We start from the raw sequence: 15753 nt of genomic DNA, 5'->3' as shown, positions 1-15753 counted from the left end.
ATGCTGTTGTATTTTATCTTCTAAGATCAGTTGTGCTAAGAAAGAAAATCAGTTGTATGCTAATAAATTGTAAAGGGAACTAAGAGTTTCAATTTGGCAGTGTCTAAGTTCAAACTGAAGTGGATTATTACAGCTTCTGTAATTAATCAAAGTCTTTTAGTGAAAAACATATCCTTCTGATATAAATGGTGACGTAGGAGTATTTGAAGCCTCCGAACATCCATAAAATCTTTGTGTTCTTTGTTTCAGTTATCCGTTGAGTATTCAATCTATCAGTTGGTTTATTCCTCATTTAAACTAGTTAACTGACTGATATCGACAACAAGATCATTGGAATCAATTTGTCGCTAAACTAATTCACTATTATCAAAAACTCAGCATCTCAAAGTGTTTATTCAACCCCTCTTCTAAACACTTAAACCTTCAAACTGATCATAACAACTTCATCTAAATCATTAATAAAGAAGGGTCCACAAGTCAACTGTTGCAGCCAAGCAAAATGAGAGACGCCTAGGCGTCGTGGACATTGCATGAGCATTTTCCAGGCAAAACTATTTCATGAAATGGTGCAAATTTTCATGGATCAATGATTTCTCCATGTTAACAACAACAACAATAAATTGAGATCCAATATTCAAAAGAGAGTTCGGAACATTTTGTGGTGGTAAAACTTGTTATTGATAGTGATGATTGTTAGTTGGATATTACCCTGGATATGTTTGATGTCTTGATGTGTTGGAAGTCTTGAAACTCGAACAAAACGCAGCAACAGTTAGAGCAAGTCGAGGCAAGGAAAATCCTCTCTCCGCAAGACGAAATTGCCCGTATCAAAGTGCTATACGTTACAAGCAATCATCCCCAAGATACAACGACTTCTATCAAGAGTTTGCAGCACTACAAACCTTGAAACCAGCGAACAAATATATGCTTGAACTTTCAAGTATTTCGAAAGGCAAAGGATGCAGCAATATGTGAAGAAGAAGTGTAGTGAAAAATTCAGCAGCCTTGGACAATGAATGGAGGGATTATTTATAGATGATCATCGGTTGTGTTGAGGAGACACGTCTCTCCAGACCGGATGCTTCGAAGAGACACCATTCTAGTCAAGGGATACAATGGTTGAGCCAAAACTAGCCAAGAACAGATGCATGACTGCCAAGGGACGCGCATGTTTTTCTGAAACAACGCTGCAACGCGCAGCCGCGCGCAAGGCACTTTCTCAGCATGCTGCGCGCATAGTAGGGCGCGCGCGCCATGTTCTGGCCCGATGCTCGAATTCCAGCAACATGCGCGCATCCCGCGAGATGTGGCGCCCCTGCGCGCGTACCTCTGCCCAAGCACATAAATTTGCGACTGAAAATTTATTCTCAAATTAAATTTGATCTAAAAAGATCAATACTTGTCAAAGACCGCACCGAACCGGGCCGAGTGCGCGCGTGTGTGTGTTCACCAAGACACATCTTATTAGCGTCTTCCCTCTTCTAAAAACTTCTGGTACCCCTTGGGGCCCAAACCCTTGTCTCAACTTGGAGCTTATTAGGGAAACTTCACTTGGTTAATTTCTCAATGTGAGACAAGTCACATTAAGACATCCAACTTTCCTCTACAACTCTCACTTGGTTAATTTCTCAATGTGGGACAAGTCACATTAAGACATCCCACTTCCCTTTACAACTCCTCACTCTTCATTATTCATTTATCCAATAATGATATCACAAATTGAAATAAGAACGTAGGATTCTATCACATCGTGAAAGAGTAAAAATCTTCTTAAAGAAAATAATGTTCAACGTTAGCTCGACTTGGTCCTACCGCCTGTTTTAGATTCTTTAAACCCACGTCTAACAAGGTTTTTCACCAACATATACAATCTTACTTTTTCAATAAATTAGCCCTTCGTCTTCTTCCTCCAAACTTAGAAACTTCAGCGCTTATAATGGATGACCCGATAACAATAATATCATATTTTAGAAGAACAAAAAATATATTGTCAAAAATCAACATATGCATGTTCTTGTTTAGTTGGTTATTAATCAGCAAAAAGTCATTCAAGACTAAGTTATAATTAATTTATCTATGTGTTATTGTGTAAGGACAGACGGAGCATCAGTGGCACCCGCGTCCCTCAACTTTTATCTCTAGTTGTTAGTTTTGGTTTTTTTTTTTAAAAAAAAACTATATTTATAATTTTTTTATATAAAAATAAATTAATGAAAAATAAAAATATTATACCCCTCCCCCTCGATTCTTCTTCATTCTCAAAGTTTTAATTATAAATATTACTTTCAATCACAAATTTTAAATTAAAATTAAAAAATCTCAAATATAAAATTCTAAATATTATATTGTCTCTCTAAATTGATTGCCTAACCAAATTATATAGTGTTATAATTTTCAATTATCATGGATATTTATTGCTATGTGTTATTGTAATGCCCAAGATTTTAATTAGATTAATATGAGATTATCAATTTGGAATTGATGTGATTATAGTCGGGCCATTATGAGACTAAATCGGACCAAGCATATGAATGATATAACTTGTGGACAGAGAGTCTGGCGCCTGAGCGGTAGTTTTGACCGCCCGAGCGCCAGTGTTCATCAAGAAATTGTCATGGGCAGAGGAGTTGGCGCTCGGGCGGTAGTTTTGACCGCCCGAGCGCCAAGGGTGCACTTTGAAAATGCTTGGGCAGAGAAGGCCGCGCTCGAGCGGTAATTTACCACCGCCCGAGCGCGAGACTTGCAAATTGGAAAGTTGCCACGTTTCTCTTGGCATGCAAATTGTATATATATATATATATATATATATATATATATATATATATATATATATATATATACATATATATATATATATATAACATGCAAAACTTCTTCAAAAAAGAAGAAAAGAGAAGCACCGAGAATCTCCGCAAAAATCCTTACGCCTTTATATTTCGATCCGTCCGTCCAAATTTAAATCCGAGTACGGCACCGTGTTCCTAGCAACGACAGCTACAACAGGACGTAAGTTTTGTTACGTTTTGTTAAGATTTGAAACTATGCTATGTCCAGAATCAGATACGATTCATATATGGTGTTCTTGACATAGTAGACATCATAGAATCGAAGTCAGATTAAGAAACAGATTGAGTATGGAATTGTTATGAATTTCGGAATGAAATTGACTGAGATGTGATGTCAGATTTGTACAGTGGTTAATTATAAGTTATTGGTATTAGTATATACTGGTGTGGTATCACTGGTATCGCAAGATTGTACCATTATACTGTCAGAATTTGATAAAACAGAGATGTTTTGAATTGATTAGAATATTGATACAGAATATTAATATTGTCATTGTCAGATTGAACAGTGACAGATTTTGAATCGAGACTCCGATTGTATCAGAGCGACAGCAAGAAAGGTATAAATAAATGTTGATTCGGGATTGCACAACTCGAGTTAGGTTTGACTTGAGTTTCCCTAAATCACATACTTTACTTTATTGCGTTGATATTTGCAGATTATCAGATTGATATGTGCATGTATTGACTTAGAACAGAGTCAGAGTCCGAGTCTAGGGCAGATCAGCCTAGCTAGGGCAGAACCGCCGAGTCTTTCTCAGAACCAATAAGACTCTAGACTTACGGTGTATCGAAGAGCCTTAGATGTAGATCGACGTCTATCTCAGACACTTGATACAGCATACCAAAGTCTAAATTAGATTGGGATCCCTAGAATTGAGATAAGATAAGATTAGATCACGAGTCATTGATTCATGTAGTCAGATTAGATACATGTTTTGATGTTTGTTTATGCTTTTATATATGTTTTATATTATTGCATTTCATACATTGTTTATACTGGGATATTTATATCTCACCGGAGTTATCCGGCTGTTGTCTTGTTTGTATGTATGCATGGCAACAGGTGGGATAGGTTCAGGGTCACAGAGGTGAAGACAGATCGAGATTAGAGTGGTGATACCAAACTTGGATTAGAGCTAGCTAGGGTTTGAACACTTGATAGTAGTTGTTGAACCTGAGTATGTATGATTGTATAATTTATCAGATTTATATTTTTATACTGATATGTATAGGAGTTTGATTCCATTACTTTCCGCATTTTAAAAAAAAAATTAGACCCTGATTACTCTAATTGATTAATTAGTCCCAATGACGATTAAGAATATGATTAGCGTCCGGGTCCCCACAGTTATCTCATTCCATATCGATCCGATTATAAGTTAATAAAGAATTACAATGCACTACTATAGCATCTTTAGTTATTTATCTTAGTAAAAGAATGAAGGATACAAAATATTTTCTATTAGACCTATTGTGAAGTTGTGCTTGCACAGATCTGGGCTCGGATGCGACATAATGGTATCAGAGGCAATCATCAACCGAAACAGTGAAAACTAAGTGTTATGCGGGACAGAGTGTTACGTGGGTGGGGTCACTGCTTAACTTGCGGGGCAAAGTTATACATCACTAGGGCCACCACTGAATCGATAAAAGTCATCTCTAAATTCACGACGCTAATGGATAGAGGATCATGCCGGCGACAAGATCATCACATTTTGAGGATGTGTGATTGTGATATCTCATCCATATGAGATTATGAGTATGTGACAAAGTAGTTGGCATGACTTGAGGTGTAAACAAAATGGGCCGGTTTGCGAAATTTTTTATCTGGCTCGAAAAGTATTCATTCGAATTCGAGATAGTTAGCGAGCCGCTAGCTAGCTCGCTAGCTAGTTTGATATATTATATATAATATCTTTATAGATATATAGATATATAAATAGATTTTGAATATGTTGATTATTTATTTTCGAGCAATAATTCTAATAGCTCACGAACATGTTCGGATCTTTCGAGTCAAACTCGAACTCGAGCCCTGATTAGAATCGAACTTGAACCAAAAGATTTAAAAATTTCAGCATATTCAGCTCCATTCGGTTTGTTAACACTCATAAACATGACAACTATTTTTATTTTGTGTCATCTCACTACTTTGTTTTTTCATCCCATTTTTCAAAAGTAATTTACGTGTATTGTATACCTTCAATATTATTTTATCCTGTAAATTTGATTTTTTTTATGTGTTTCTGATACCCCTATAAGGATATGGGTTCGTTCACCGGATACCCGTATATACAACCCAGGGTACCGGATCGTTTTATGGACGCCCGGGTAAATCTCCCCTTCCCGGGTGTGGTGGCTTTATCCGCAGTCCTTTACCAGTAGCCCGAGTCCTCATAAAGTTAGCCAGGTGCTTCTCACCTTCCCGGGCATAGCTCCCAGCTGCACAACCACTTGGGCAACCTCGAGAATGGTGCTACCTCGATAAGTGAACCGCACTCGAGTGTGAGCATTGCAAGTAGTCCAATCCTCCAGAACAACTTGGGTTTGGAGTGTCCGAGAAGTTATCAGAAGCTAGCATGGTAAACCGACTTAGTAGATGACACGAGAATCGAGGTAACTACCCATTCCTCTCCTATAAATAGCAGGTATTAATTTTATTTAATGATCCTGAAAAAAACCTTTGAACTTTAAGCACTCTACGTATTTTTCCTCAAATATTGCTCGAGTTCATCATCTTATAACCTGCTGACTTAAGCATCGGAGTGGCCACGCCGGACACTCCTCCGGCGCCCATTCACGAGTTCCTTTCATTGTTTGCAGGTCACGATCGAAGCCATCTACCTTGTTCATTTTCCTAAACAACACTATAAATTGTTGATTTGATCCGTTGGAGCTCCTTACCCGGCTCGCCCATTTCAGCGGGATCTTATCATTGGCGCCGTCTGTGGGAAAATATATTGAGCTCGAGACGTTGATATGGCTCGAACTAGGAGAATAGACCAAAATAACTCCCGGGCCCAGGGGGACGGGGGACAATCTTCAAGACAAGTGGGTGTTAATAACACCGAACAGAATCTCGTAACCATGACCCGTGAAGAGTTGAAAAAAATGATGGCCGACGCGATAGCTCAAGCCATGGTTAGGAAAGAGGTTTCTCGACACAACACGCCGCCCGAGCAAGAGCAAGAGCAAGAGCAGGAGCAGGAGCAGGAGCAAGAGCAAGAACGGAGGGAGGAGGAGGAAGTGAGTGGAGGTAACATGGATTATAGTGTCGGGTCAAAAGCTCCGACTACAGCAGAGGAGTTGAGAGAGTTAAAGCAAAAGATGAGGGTCCTAGAGGGACAGTTGGAGAGCCGTAGCGCTGCCCGGGTCGTTGCCAAAGGGTGCCCGTTTGCTGATATTATTGTCTGGGAGCCTCTTCCCGGGAATTTCAAGTTTGCCAAAGTAAAAGATTACGATGGCAATGCGGACCCGGATGAGCATCTCGCCAGATTCGAAAACATGGCCATGCTGCACTGCTACACTGACCGAATCAAGTGCAAGGTATTCTTGACAACTCTGGTGGACTCCGCCCAGAGATGGTTTGAGGGTTTGCCCCCTCAAAGTGTGCATTCTTTCAGAGATTTCCAAAAAGTATTCCTACACCACTTCAGTAGCAGCAAGAAATACAAAAAGACTGCTTTTAGTCTTTTTGAGGTGAAGCAGAGCCCGGAAGAGAGTTTGAGGGCTTATATCAAAAGTTTCAACAGGGTAGCCCTAGACGTCCCATCTTGTGCCGGCGAGACTAAGACTACAGCCTTCACTCAGGGTTTGAGGGAGGGAGAATTTTTCAAGTCACTAACGAAAAAGGTACCCGGGGATTTTGAGGACCTGTTATCCCGGGCAGAAAAGTACATAAATATGGAGGAAGCCCAGAAGCAGAAGAGGGAGGCCGTGAGGAAAGAAAGAGGAGACCGGACATCTAAGCCCGAGGAGAGGGGGCAAAAGAGGGGCAATCCAGGGCATTTCTCCCATCATGTGCCTCTGAAGATTGCCCGAGAGAGGGAGGTACATGAGTGTAGTAGAGATTTGGCCCCGGACCATCAGCTGTCCCGGCCAGAGAAAAAGGGATTTTGTGTTCTTCACAAGTTGGGCTACCATAACACTGAGGATTGCAAAGTTCTGAAGGGAAATTATGTTGCGCCTTCCCTCCCAAATCCCATTATCAAAACCCAGGTGTCTAGGCTACCGCCATGGACATCCCGGCAGCCCGGATCTACTTCTCGGAGAGGAGGTGTCAGAAACAATCCTAGATCGAGCTCGGAAGGAGAAGGGGGTCTGAGCTTGAGCAAAGAAAAAAGTTGCCCCCGGTTGTAGGGACGATTAAAATGATATCCGGAGGCTCTACTGATGGAGACTCTAACCGGGCAAGGAAGTCAAGGAGTAGGAGAGAATGTTTGGAGGTGGAAGGATCGAGGAAGAGTGAGGCAGTCATCAGTTTCGGCCCGGAGGACCTAAGAAGGGTGAATCTACCCCATAACGATGCCTTGGTGATCCAAGCCCGAGTGGCGAATTATGATATTCTGCGGGTCTTCGTGGACTCAGGCAGTTCTGTGAATGTAATTTTCAAAGATACTTTTGAGCAGATGGATTTGCAGGGCTATCACCTGGAAACCGTGGAAACTGCTCTTTTTGGTTTCGCCGGTCACGTGGTTTATCCGGAGGGAGAAATTATTTTACCTCTGACTTTGGGTTCTCACGATCTCAAGAGAACAGTGATGACTTCTTTCACTATGGTGGACTCCCCGTCATCGTATAACATCATCCTTGGGAGGCCAGCCATGAATGAGTTGAGGGCTGTAGCGTCTACCTACCACCAGAAAATAAAATTTCCTGTGGGAGCCAGGGTAGGAGAAGTCCGGGGAGATCAACCCTCTTCTCGGAAGTGTTATGTAGAGGCAGTCCGGGCGGATCAGAGCAGATCTAAGAGGGAGGGGAAGAGGGCTAAGATAGGTGAGACGGGAGGAAGGAGAGTGGAGGAAGGGGAGATACACTTTGTGGCAGAGGAAGAGCAGGAGGCGGTGGAAATTGGGCCAGGCCAGCAAATCCGGGTGGCTCGGGATCTCAGCATGACCATCCGGGTAAGTTTAATTAAATGTTTAAAAACTAATATCCATGTGTTTGCCTGGTCCCAGCAGGACCTTACGGGGATTTCTCCCTTTATATCGGAGCATCATTTAAACATCCTCCCGGGGTCTCACCCCATAAAGCAGAAAAAGAGCCACTTTGGTCCTGAAAAGGACAAAGTCATATCAGAACAAGTAAAGGAGCTCCTAAAGGCGGGGCATATTCGGGAAATTCAATTTCCTACGTGGCTTTCCAATGTGGTTTTAGTACCTAAATCCACCGGCAAATGGCGTATGTGCGTAGACTTCCGCGATCTGAACAAGGCGTGCCCCAAAGATCATTATCCGCTGCCCCGGATTGACCAGCTGGTAGTTTCCACTTCAGGCTATGAGCTGCTGAGTTTTATGGATGCGTACCAGGGGTATCATCAGATTCCCCTGGCCAAAAATGATCAAGACAAATCCAGCTTCGTCACCTCGAGAGGTACATTTTGTTATATTGTAATGCCTTTCGGGTTGAAGAATGCAGGTGCTACTTACCAGCGTCTTATGGACAAAGTATTCGAGAAGCAGCTGGGGCGGAATGTGGAGGTCTATGTGGATGATATCATGGGCAAGACACGGGAGGTCACTACTTTCATTAATGATCTGGAGGAAACTTTTGCCACCCTCATACAATATGGGATCAAGCTTAACCCGGCCAAATGTATTTTTGGCGTCAAAAGTGGCAAATTCTTGGGATTATGGTTACAGATCGGGGGATTGAGGTAAATCCGGAGAAAGTCAAGTCTGTCTTATGTATGCCTTCTCCCCAATCTGTAAAAGAGGGGCAAAAGTTGACAGGAAGGATTGCTTCCCTTTCTCGATTTATATCCCGATCAGCACACAGAAGTTATCCTTTCTTTCAAATCTTGAGGAAGGCCCAGCAATTCGGGTGGAACGATAAATGTGAGCAAGCCTTCCAGGACTTGAAAGCCCATCTTGCAGAGCTCCCTATATTAGTAAAGCCCGAGCCCGGAGAGAAATTATTCCTATATTTATCCTCTACAGAGCACGCTGTCAGCTCAGTTTTGATCAAAGAAGAAGGTTCTAACCAGAAGCCTGTCTATTATGTTAGTCACGCTCTAAGAGGGCCTGAACTCCGGTATACAGAAGTAGAGAAGATTGCATTGGCTTTAATCGTGACCGCCCGGAAGCTGAGACCTTACTTTTTATTGCATCAAATAGTGGTTCTTACCAACAGCCCTCTTGGTAGAATCATGACTCATTCTGAGGTATCCGGGCGAATGATTAAATGGACGGTGGAATTAGGGGAGTATGATATCGAATACAAGCCACGGGTGGCTATCAAGGCACAAGCTTTATCAGATTTCTTATCCGAGACGATCCAGCCCAATGAAGAGGAAGTGTGGAGAGTATTTGTAGATGGGGCATCTAGCCTTGCGGGGTGTGGAGTAGGAGTCGTGATAATATCTCCCCCGGGAGAAAAAATCAAATTGGCAATAAGGATTGATTCCCGAGTAACCAACAACGAGGCCGAGTACGAGGCCGTGCTAGCTGGAATTCGAGCTGCTCGGGAAGTCGGGGCTTCCCGGATAATTATATATTCTGATTCACAACTCGTCACTCAGCAGATAAAGGGTGTATATGAAGCTAAAGATGATAGGATGCTGAAATATCTACAGCTTATCAAAACTCGAGCAGAAGGCTTTGCGGATTGGAGTATCGAGCAAATACCCCGAGAAGAAAATGACGAGGCAGATATTCTGGCAAAAATGGCAGCATCCCTAAGTGAAGTAAGCACTCGGGAGGTATTGCACGTCTCCCGCTTGATCCTCTCAACGGACCTGATCCGGAAAGCTCCTGGATGACGCCCTTAATAAGATTTATTGAAAAGGGTGCACCACCACGAGGACAGAAGTCAAGCTCAGAAAATTAAGAGACAAGCTCCCAGGTTTGTTCTCTTAAACACAATCTTGTATAAGAGATCATTCCAGGGACCCCTTTTAAAGTGCTTACCTGAAAAAGAGGTAGATTATGTACTCCGGGAAATTCATGAAGGATGTTGTGCGGAGCACCTTGGGGGAAAGTCTCTGGCTCGAAAAACCATGCTTGCAGGATTTTGGTGGCCAACTCTTAACCGAGATGCCACCCGGGTGGTTCAAGCTTGCGAAGGATGTCAACATCATGCAAACTTCAAGCATAGCCCAGCTACTTTTATGAAGCCTATTTGGGCGTCTTGTCCTTTTGATCAATGGTGCATGGACATTGTGGGTCATTTCCCAATGTCCCGAGCTCAGAAGAAATTCTTATTAGTAGCCGTCGATTACTTTTCCAAGTGGGTAGAAGCCGAGCTCTTGGCAAGAATTACCGAGGCAGAAGTATTGAAATTCCTGTGGAAAAATATTGTCTGCCGATTTGGAGTGCCCCGGAGACTAATCTCAGATAATGGCAGGCAATTTCAAGGCAGAGGAATCGTTTCGTGGTGTCAAGAAATGAAGATCACTCAATCCTTCACCTCTGTGGCTTATCCTCAAGCAAATGGCCAAACAGAAGTTGTTAATAGGATTATTGTACAGGCATTAAAGACGAGACTTCAAGGCAAAGGGAAGGATTGGGTTGAAGAATTACCTAGTGTTCTTTGGGCCTACAGAACTACTCCTCGTTTGCCTACTCAAGAAACCCCTTTCAGCCTTGTATATGGTTCTGAAGCAGTTCTCCCAGTTGAAATTGGAGAGACTTCTCCTCGGGTAGAATCTTACCCACACGATAATGATGAAAGTCGGGCCAGGGAATTGGATTTAGTCGAAGAAAAGAGAGACCGGGCATTTATACGCATGGAGGCATACAGAGGTCGAGTTATGAAATCTTACAATAAGAAGGTCCGAGTCCGCGATTTTCAAATCGGAGACTTAGTCATGAAAAAGGTCAACCCAGCTGGAGAGGTGGGAAAATTAGAAGCAAAATGGGAAGGGCCCTACAAAATTATTCGGAGGGTCAGCTCAGGGTCTTTTTATCTAGAGGATGCGCAAGGACGCTCTCTCAAGAAACCTTGGAATGTATTTAATTTAAAGCAATATTATACATGACACATGTAATCGATTCGCTAAGGGTATAAATGAAAGATTTGCTTTTTCCAGAGGTTTTGTATTATTATCTCCCACATTCCGGAAGAAAACAATTAAAAGCCCAGTGCACTACACCCTGGCTCGGGGCAACACACCTCGACCATTCCCAAGTCCCGGGAAATGCTCCTCGGCCCAAGGCTCCGTACCTTGGTTATCTAAAAAGCCCAGGGCACTACACCCTGGCTCGGGGCAACACACCTCGACCATTCCCAAGTCCCGGGACATGCTCTCCGGCCCAAGGCTCCGTACTTTGGTTATCTAAAAAGCCCAGGGCACTACACCCTGGCTCGGGGCAACACACCTCGACCATTCCCAAGTCCCGGGACATGCTCCCCGGCCCAAGGCTCCGTACCTTGGTTATCTAAAAAGCCCAGGGCACTACACCCTGGCTCGGGGCAACACACCTCGACCATTCCCAAGTCCCGGGAAATGCTCCTCGGCCCAAGGCTCCGTACCTTGGTTATCTAAAAAGCCCAGGGCACTACACCCTGGCTCGGGGCAACACACCTCGACCATTCCCAAGTCCCGGGACATGCTCTCCGGCCCAAGGCTCCGTACTTTGGTTATCTAAAAAGCCCAGGGCACTACACCCTGGCTCGGGGCAACACACCTCGACCATTCCCAAGTCCCGGGACATGCTCCCCGGCCCAAGGCTCCGTACCTTGGTTATCTAAAAAGCCCAGGGCACTACACCCTGGCTCGGGGCAACACACCTCGACCATTCCCAAGTCCTGGGACATGCTCCCCGGCCCAAGGCTCCGTACCTTGGTTATCTAAAAAGCCCAGGGCACTACACCCTGGCTCGGGGCAACACACCTCGACCATTCCCAAGTCCCGGGACATGCTCTCCGGCCCAAGGCTCCGTACCTTGGTTATCTAAAAAGCCCAGGGCACTACACCCTGGCTCGGGGCAACACACCTCGACCATTCCCAAGTCCTGGGACATGCTCCCCGGCCCAAGGCTCCGTACCTTGGTTATCTAAAAAGCCCAGGGCACTACATCCTGGCTCGGGGCAACACACCTCGACCATTCCCAAGTCCCGGGACATGCTCTCCGGCCCAAGGCTCCGTACCTTGGTTATCTAAAAAGCCCAGGGCACTACACCCTGGCTCGGAGCAACACACCTCGACCATTCCCAAGTCCCGGGACATGCTCTCCGGCCCAAGGCTCCGTACTTTGGTTATCTAAAAAGCTCAGGGCACTACACCCTGGCTCGGGGCAACACACCTCGACCATTCCCAAGTCCCGGGACATGCTCCCCGGCCCAAGGCTCCGTACCTTGGTTATCTAAAAAGTCCAGGGCACTACACCCTGGCTCGGCGCAAGACACCTCGAACATTCTCAAGTCCCGGGACATGCTCCCCGGCCCAAGGCTCCGTACCTTGGTTATCTAAAAAGCCCAGGGCACTACACCCTGGCTCGGGGCAACACACCTCGACCATTCCCAAGTCCCGGGACATGCTCCCCGGCCCAAGGCTCCGTACCTTGGTTATTTTAAAAGCCCAGGGCACTACACCCTGGCTCGGGGCAATACACCTCGACCATTCCCAAGTCCCGGGACATGCTCCCCGGCCCAAGGCTCCGTACCTTGGTTATCTAAAAAGCCCAGGGAGTTACACCCGAGCTCGGGGCTCTGTATTTAGCAAGGTTCGCATTCTTTAACTTCCTATCAAATATAAATATTTGGTTCGCCAGAGATTAAGATATTGCGAAAAGGAAAATAATTTTCATAACCAAAGCCCGGGGCGATAATTACACAAGAAAGCATGGAAATATAAAGAAAAATCCTAGACTAAAAATATTGCAGCAGGTTCCTCCCCGGCCTCTTCGGGAGCCTTCTCGGTCTCCTTGTTAGCAGCATCGTCCTTAGGAAGGGAGTCGATGGCTCGGTCTATGTCCGGAAAGCCCTCCTTGTCTGTCGGAATTAAGCCCTCCTCCTCAAATTGTTCCTGGCACTTCTCAAAGCCAACGTTGAAGTATTTGTACGATCTATCTTCAACAGCTGCTTGGAAGTCCGAAGATTGAAGGAAGACAGTCTTCCATTCCTCGTGAGTAAGTTGGAGGAGCTTGAGCCTATCTTCAGCAGCCACAACCCGATGTTGTTGAAGAGTGGCTTCTTCTTCGAGAAATCGAGCCCGGGATTCCAGGAAAGCAATTTTCCGTTGAGAGGCCTCTTCTCGAGCCAAACTTTCGTCCCAGGCCCGCTGAGTTGAGGCCAATTGTTGATTGGCTCTTTCCAAGGAAGCAAGGAGACCGGCGACCTTCTCCTCATGCGCCTTTTCAGCCCGAGCGATCTCCTCTTGAAGTTGGTCGTGGACTTCTTGAGTCGCTCGAGCTTGCCTGTTCGTCTTAGTAGCCACGGAGGCCACCTCTTCGAAGGCCGAGACTATCATTTGAGCAGCCTGAACGAAAACAAAGTTCAGAAATTATAGACCGGTGAATATGTTAGAAGAAAGGAAGAGGGGCTTACAGAGAAAAGCCGGTTTGATCCTTCAAGAAACCTGCTGCTAGCAGGGACACTCTTCAGAAAAATTGCTTCGGCAGGACGAAGCATCTGCCTAAAGCGCTTGGCACCACTGGAAGTAGCTCCTTCGAAAAAAATATTATTCAAAGGAAGCTCAGGAGTTGGAACCTCAGCAGGCTGTTGGGAAGGTCGGGATTGGGTAGACTGGGAAGCACTTGGATCCCCTTCAGGCGGGTTTTCAAGAATGACCAGCTCGGGCTCTGCCACAGCTCTTCTTTTCCTCTGACTTAGAGGAATAAGATCCTCAGTTTCCTCTGAAGTCTCAGCCATCCCCCGGATGGTGTTGTCCCGATGAGGATCTTCCCGGGCAACCTCGACTCTCTGAGACGCATTCTCAGCAGCTCGTTTCTTTTCTGCTTCAGCGGCTGCGCGGCGAGCCGCAAGATCCTTCTCTCGGGCAGCTTTCTCAGCTGCCCGTCTTTTGGCAAAAGCCGCCTGCTTCTCGGAATTATCTGTACAAAGAAGAAATAACGGTAAGTAAACGGAGAGGGAAACGAGAAAAAGAGCAATAAGGCGGAAGGGTGAATTACCGTGTTGAGAGCCCGAGCCCGCCACCTCATCGATTATGCGGTCTTCGAGATCCTCAGCTCGGGGACTCAACCCGTAAGTGATCAGATTCTCATCAGAAATTAGTGTGGAAGATGAGTATTTGCGCCCCTCCACCAAATCCTGGCTCACAATGAAGGGTTCGTCGAATTTATAAGTGCCGGGAAGGGAAGGTTGTGTAGGCAGAGAGGAGAGAAAACCGGTCAAGCAGGGAAGATCTCCCGGAAGTCGAATAAAAAAGTATCTTCCTTTCCACCCTTTCTGCGAAGAGGGTATGTCATCAAGGAAGCGGGTGTTTTGCCGGGCGGTCAAGGAAAAGGCATTATCCCCGAACCGGCAAGAAAAATAATAGTGAAGGATGAGAGGGTTGATGAGGAAATCGTTCATACGGAAGAGGACATAAGTAGCAGCCATTATTCTAAAGGAATTGGGGTGAAATTGGTTAACTGGTATGCCAAAAAATTTGGCGACTGCAATGAAAAAGGGGTGAACCGGAAACCTAAGACCATTCTTAATTTGATCCCGGAAGAAAGTAGTGTACCCGGGAGGGGGGTTTTTTCCCCTATCCGAGGACCCAGGTATTAGGATAGAAAGAGTGGAAGGAATATTACCCAAGGTCCTAAGTTCCCCATCCGCCCCCGAGCGCAGGGTGCTGCTCAAAGAGGAGAACCAGGGAACTCCCGGGGCCTCAGCATAAGGGGGCCCGCGGCCCGAGCTTTACCCTTACCTTTCTTTTGGGCAAGAGCTCGGGAGTGACTATGAATGGAGGGTTTAGAAGAAGAAGAAGGTCTGATGGGAGGGACTACTGGTTTCTTAGCAGGTTGGGTAATAGAGCGACGGGGTGGGGGAGATTGAGAAGCATCGGAACATAGCGCAGCGGATTCGTCGCTAGGCGAGCCTCGCGCATTGGCCCCAGAAGTGGAAGAAGTAGAGTTAGACATTTTATAAAGAAAGACTTACAAACTTTGAAGACATGCGGTCGGGGAAAATGGCAATATCAGAGGCGCACTGGAGACGGGAGAAACTTCGTAAAAAAGCTTTGAGAGGATTTTTCGCAAGGGCTTCGCCGGAGTTTCGAATTTGAAAATAATTCTCCCGAAAAGAGGCAGTTAGAATTTATAAAAGAGAGAGTGGATCTGCATCGTTGATTGAAAACAGATCGAACGGGTGAAATGAACCTAGGAATCCGTGAGGATAGGCGAAGGGACACACGCCATGATTAGTGTCAGGCCTATTGTTCCTCGAAATATGAAACGTTACTGACCTGTTGGAATAGAGTAACACGTGTCATTATGATGCTGTGTGGGTAAGTCGGGGGGTTTTGGAAACCCCGGCGGGTTTGTCTCGTAGCTCAGGAAACCTAGAAACCCGGGATGGTGATTTCTAAGTCCGGGTAGTCCGAGACCCTGGTATTTTGTTACAAATTCAAAGATGTGACCAGCCCGGGAGTATGTTCTGAATGACGGACACACTAGATCCTGGAACCATATTTTCATCAGGTATGTCACAAGGATAGTTTCAGTTTTAAAGATTGGGTTATTACAATTTATGGTACGTCTGTTGTTTCAGTCCGCGTAAATTTGTACAAGATTTGTTT

General features: G+C 45.1%; 1 protein-coding gene across 1 annotated transcript; it reads left to right on the top strand.

Moving 5' to 3' along the window:
- The first annotated feature begins 7219 nt into the window (after positions 1-7219).
- Positions 7220-8728, top strand: LOC140839244 (uncharacterized). Its single transcript, XM_073205881.1, has one exon. The coding sequence runs from the start codon at positions 7220-7222 to the stop codon at positions 8726-8728; it is 1509 nt and encodes a 502-aa protein (XP_073061982.1).
- The last annotated feature ends 7025 nt before the right edge of the window (positions 8729-15753 follow it).

The sequence above is a fragment of the Primulina eburnea genome, chromosome 8 (genome assembly GCF_022965805.1).
Source record: "Primulina eburnea isolate SZY01 chromosome 8, ASM2296580v1, whole genome shotgun sequence".
NCBI classification, from domain to species: Eukaryota; Viridiplantae; Streptophyta; class Magnoliopsida; order Lamiales; family Gesneriaceae; genus Primulina; species Primulina eburnea.
Note: the sequence above shows the minus strand (reverse complement) of the source record. Positions and strands in the feature narration are given on the sequence as shown.

Excerpts from the sequence above, each read along its gene's own strand:
- LOC140839244 (XM_073205881.1), top strand. The coding sequence starts at position 7,220 with ATGATATCCGGAGGCTCTACTGATGGAGACTCTAACCGGGCAAGGAAG.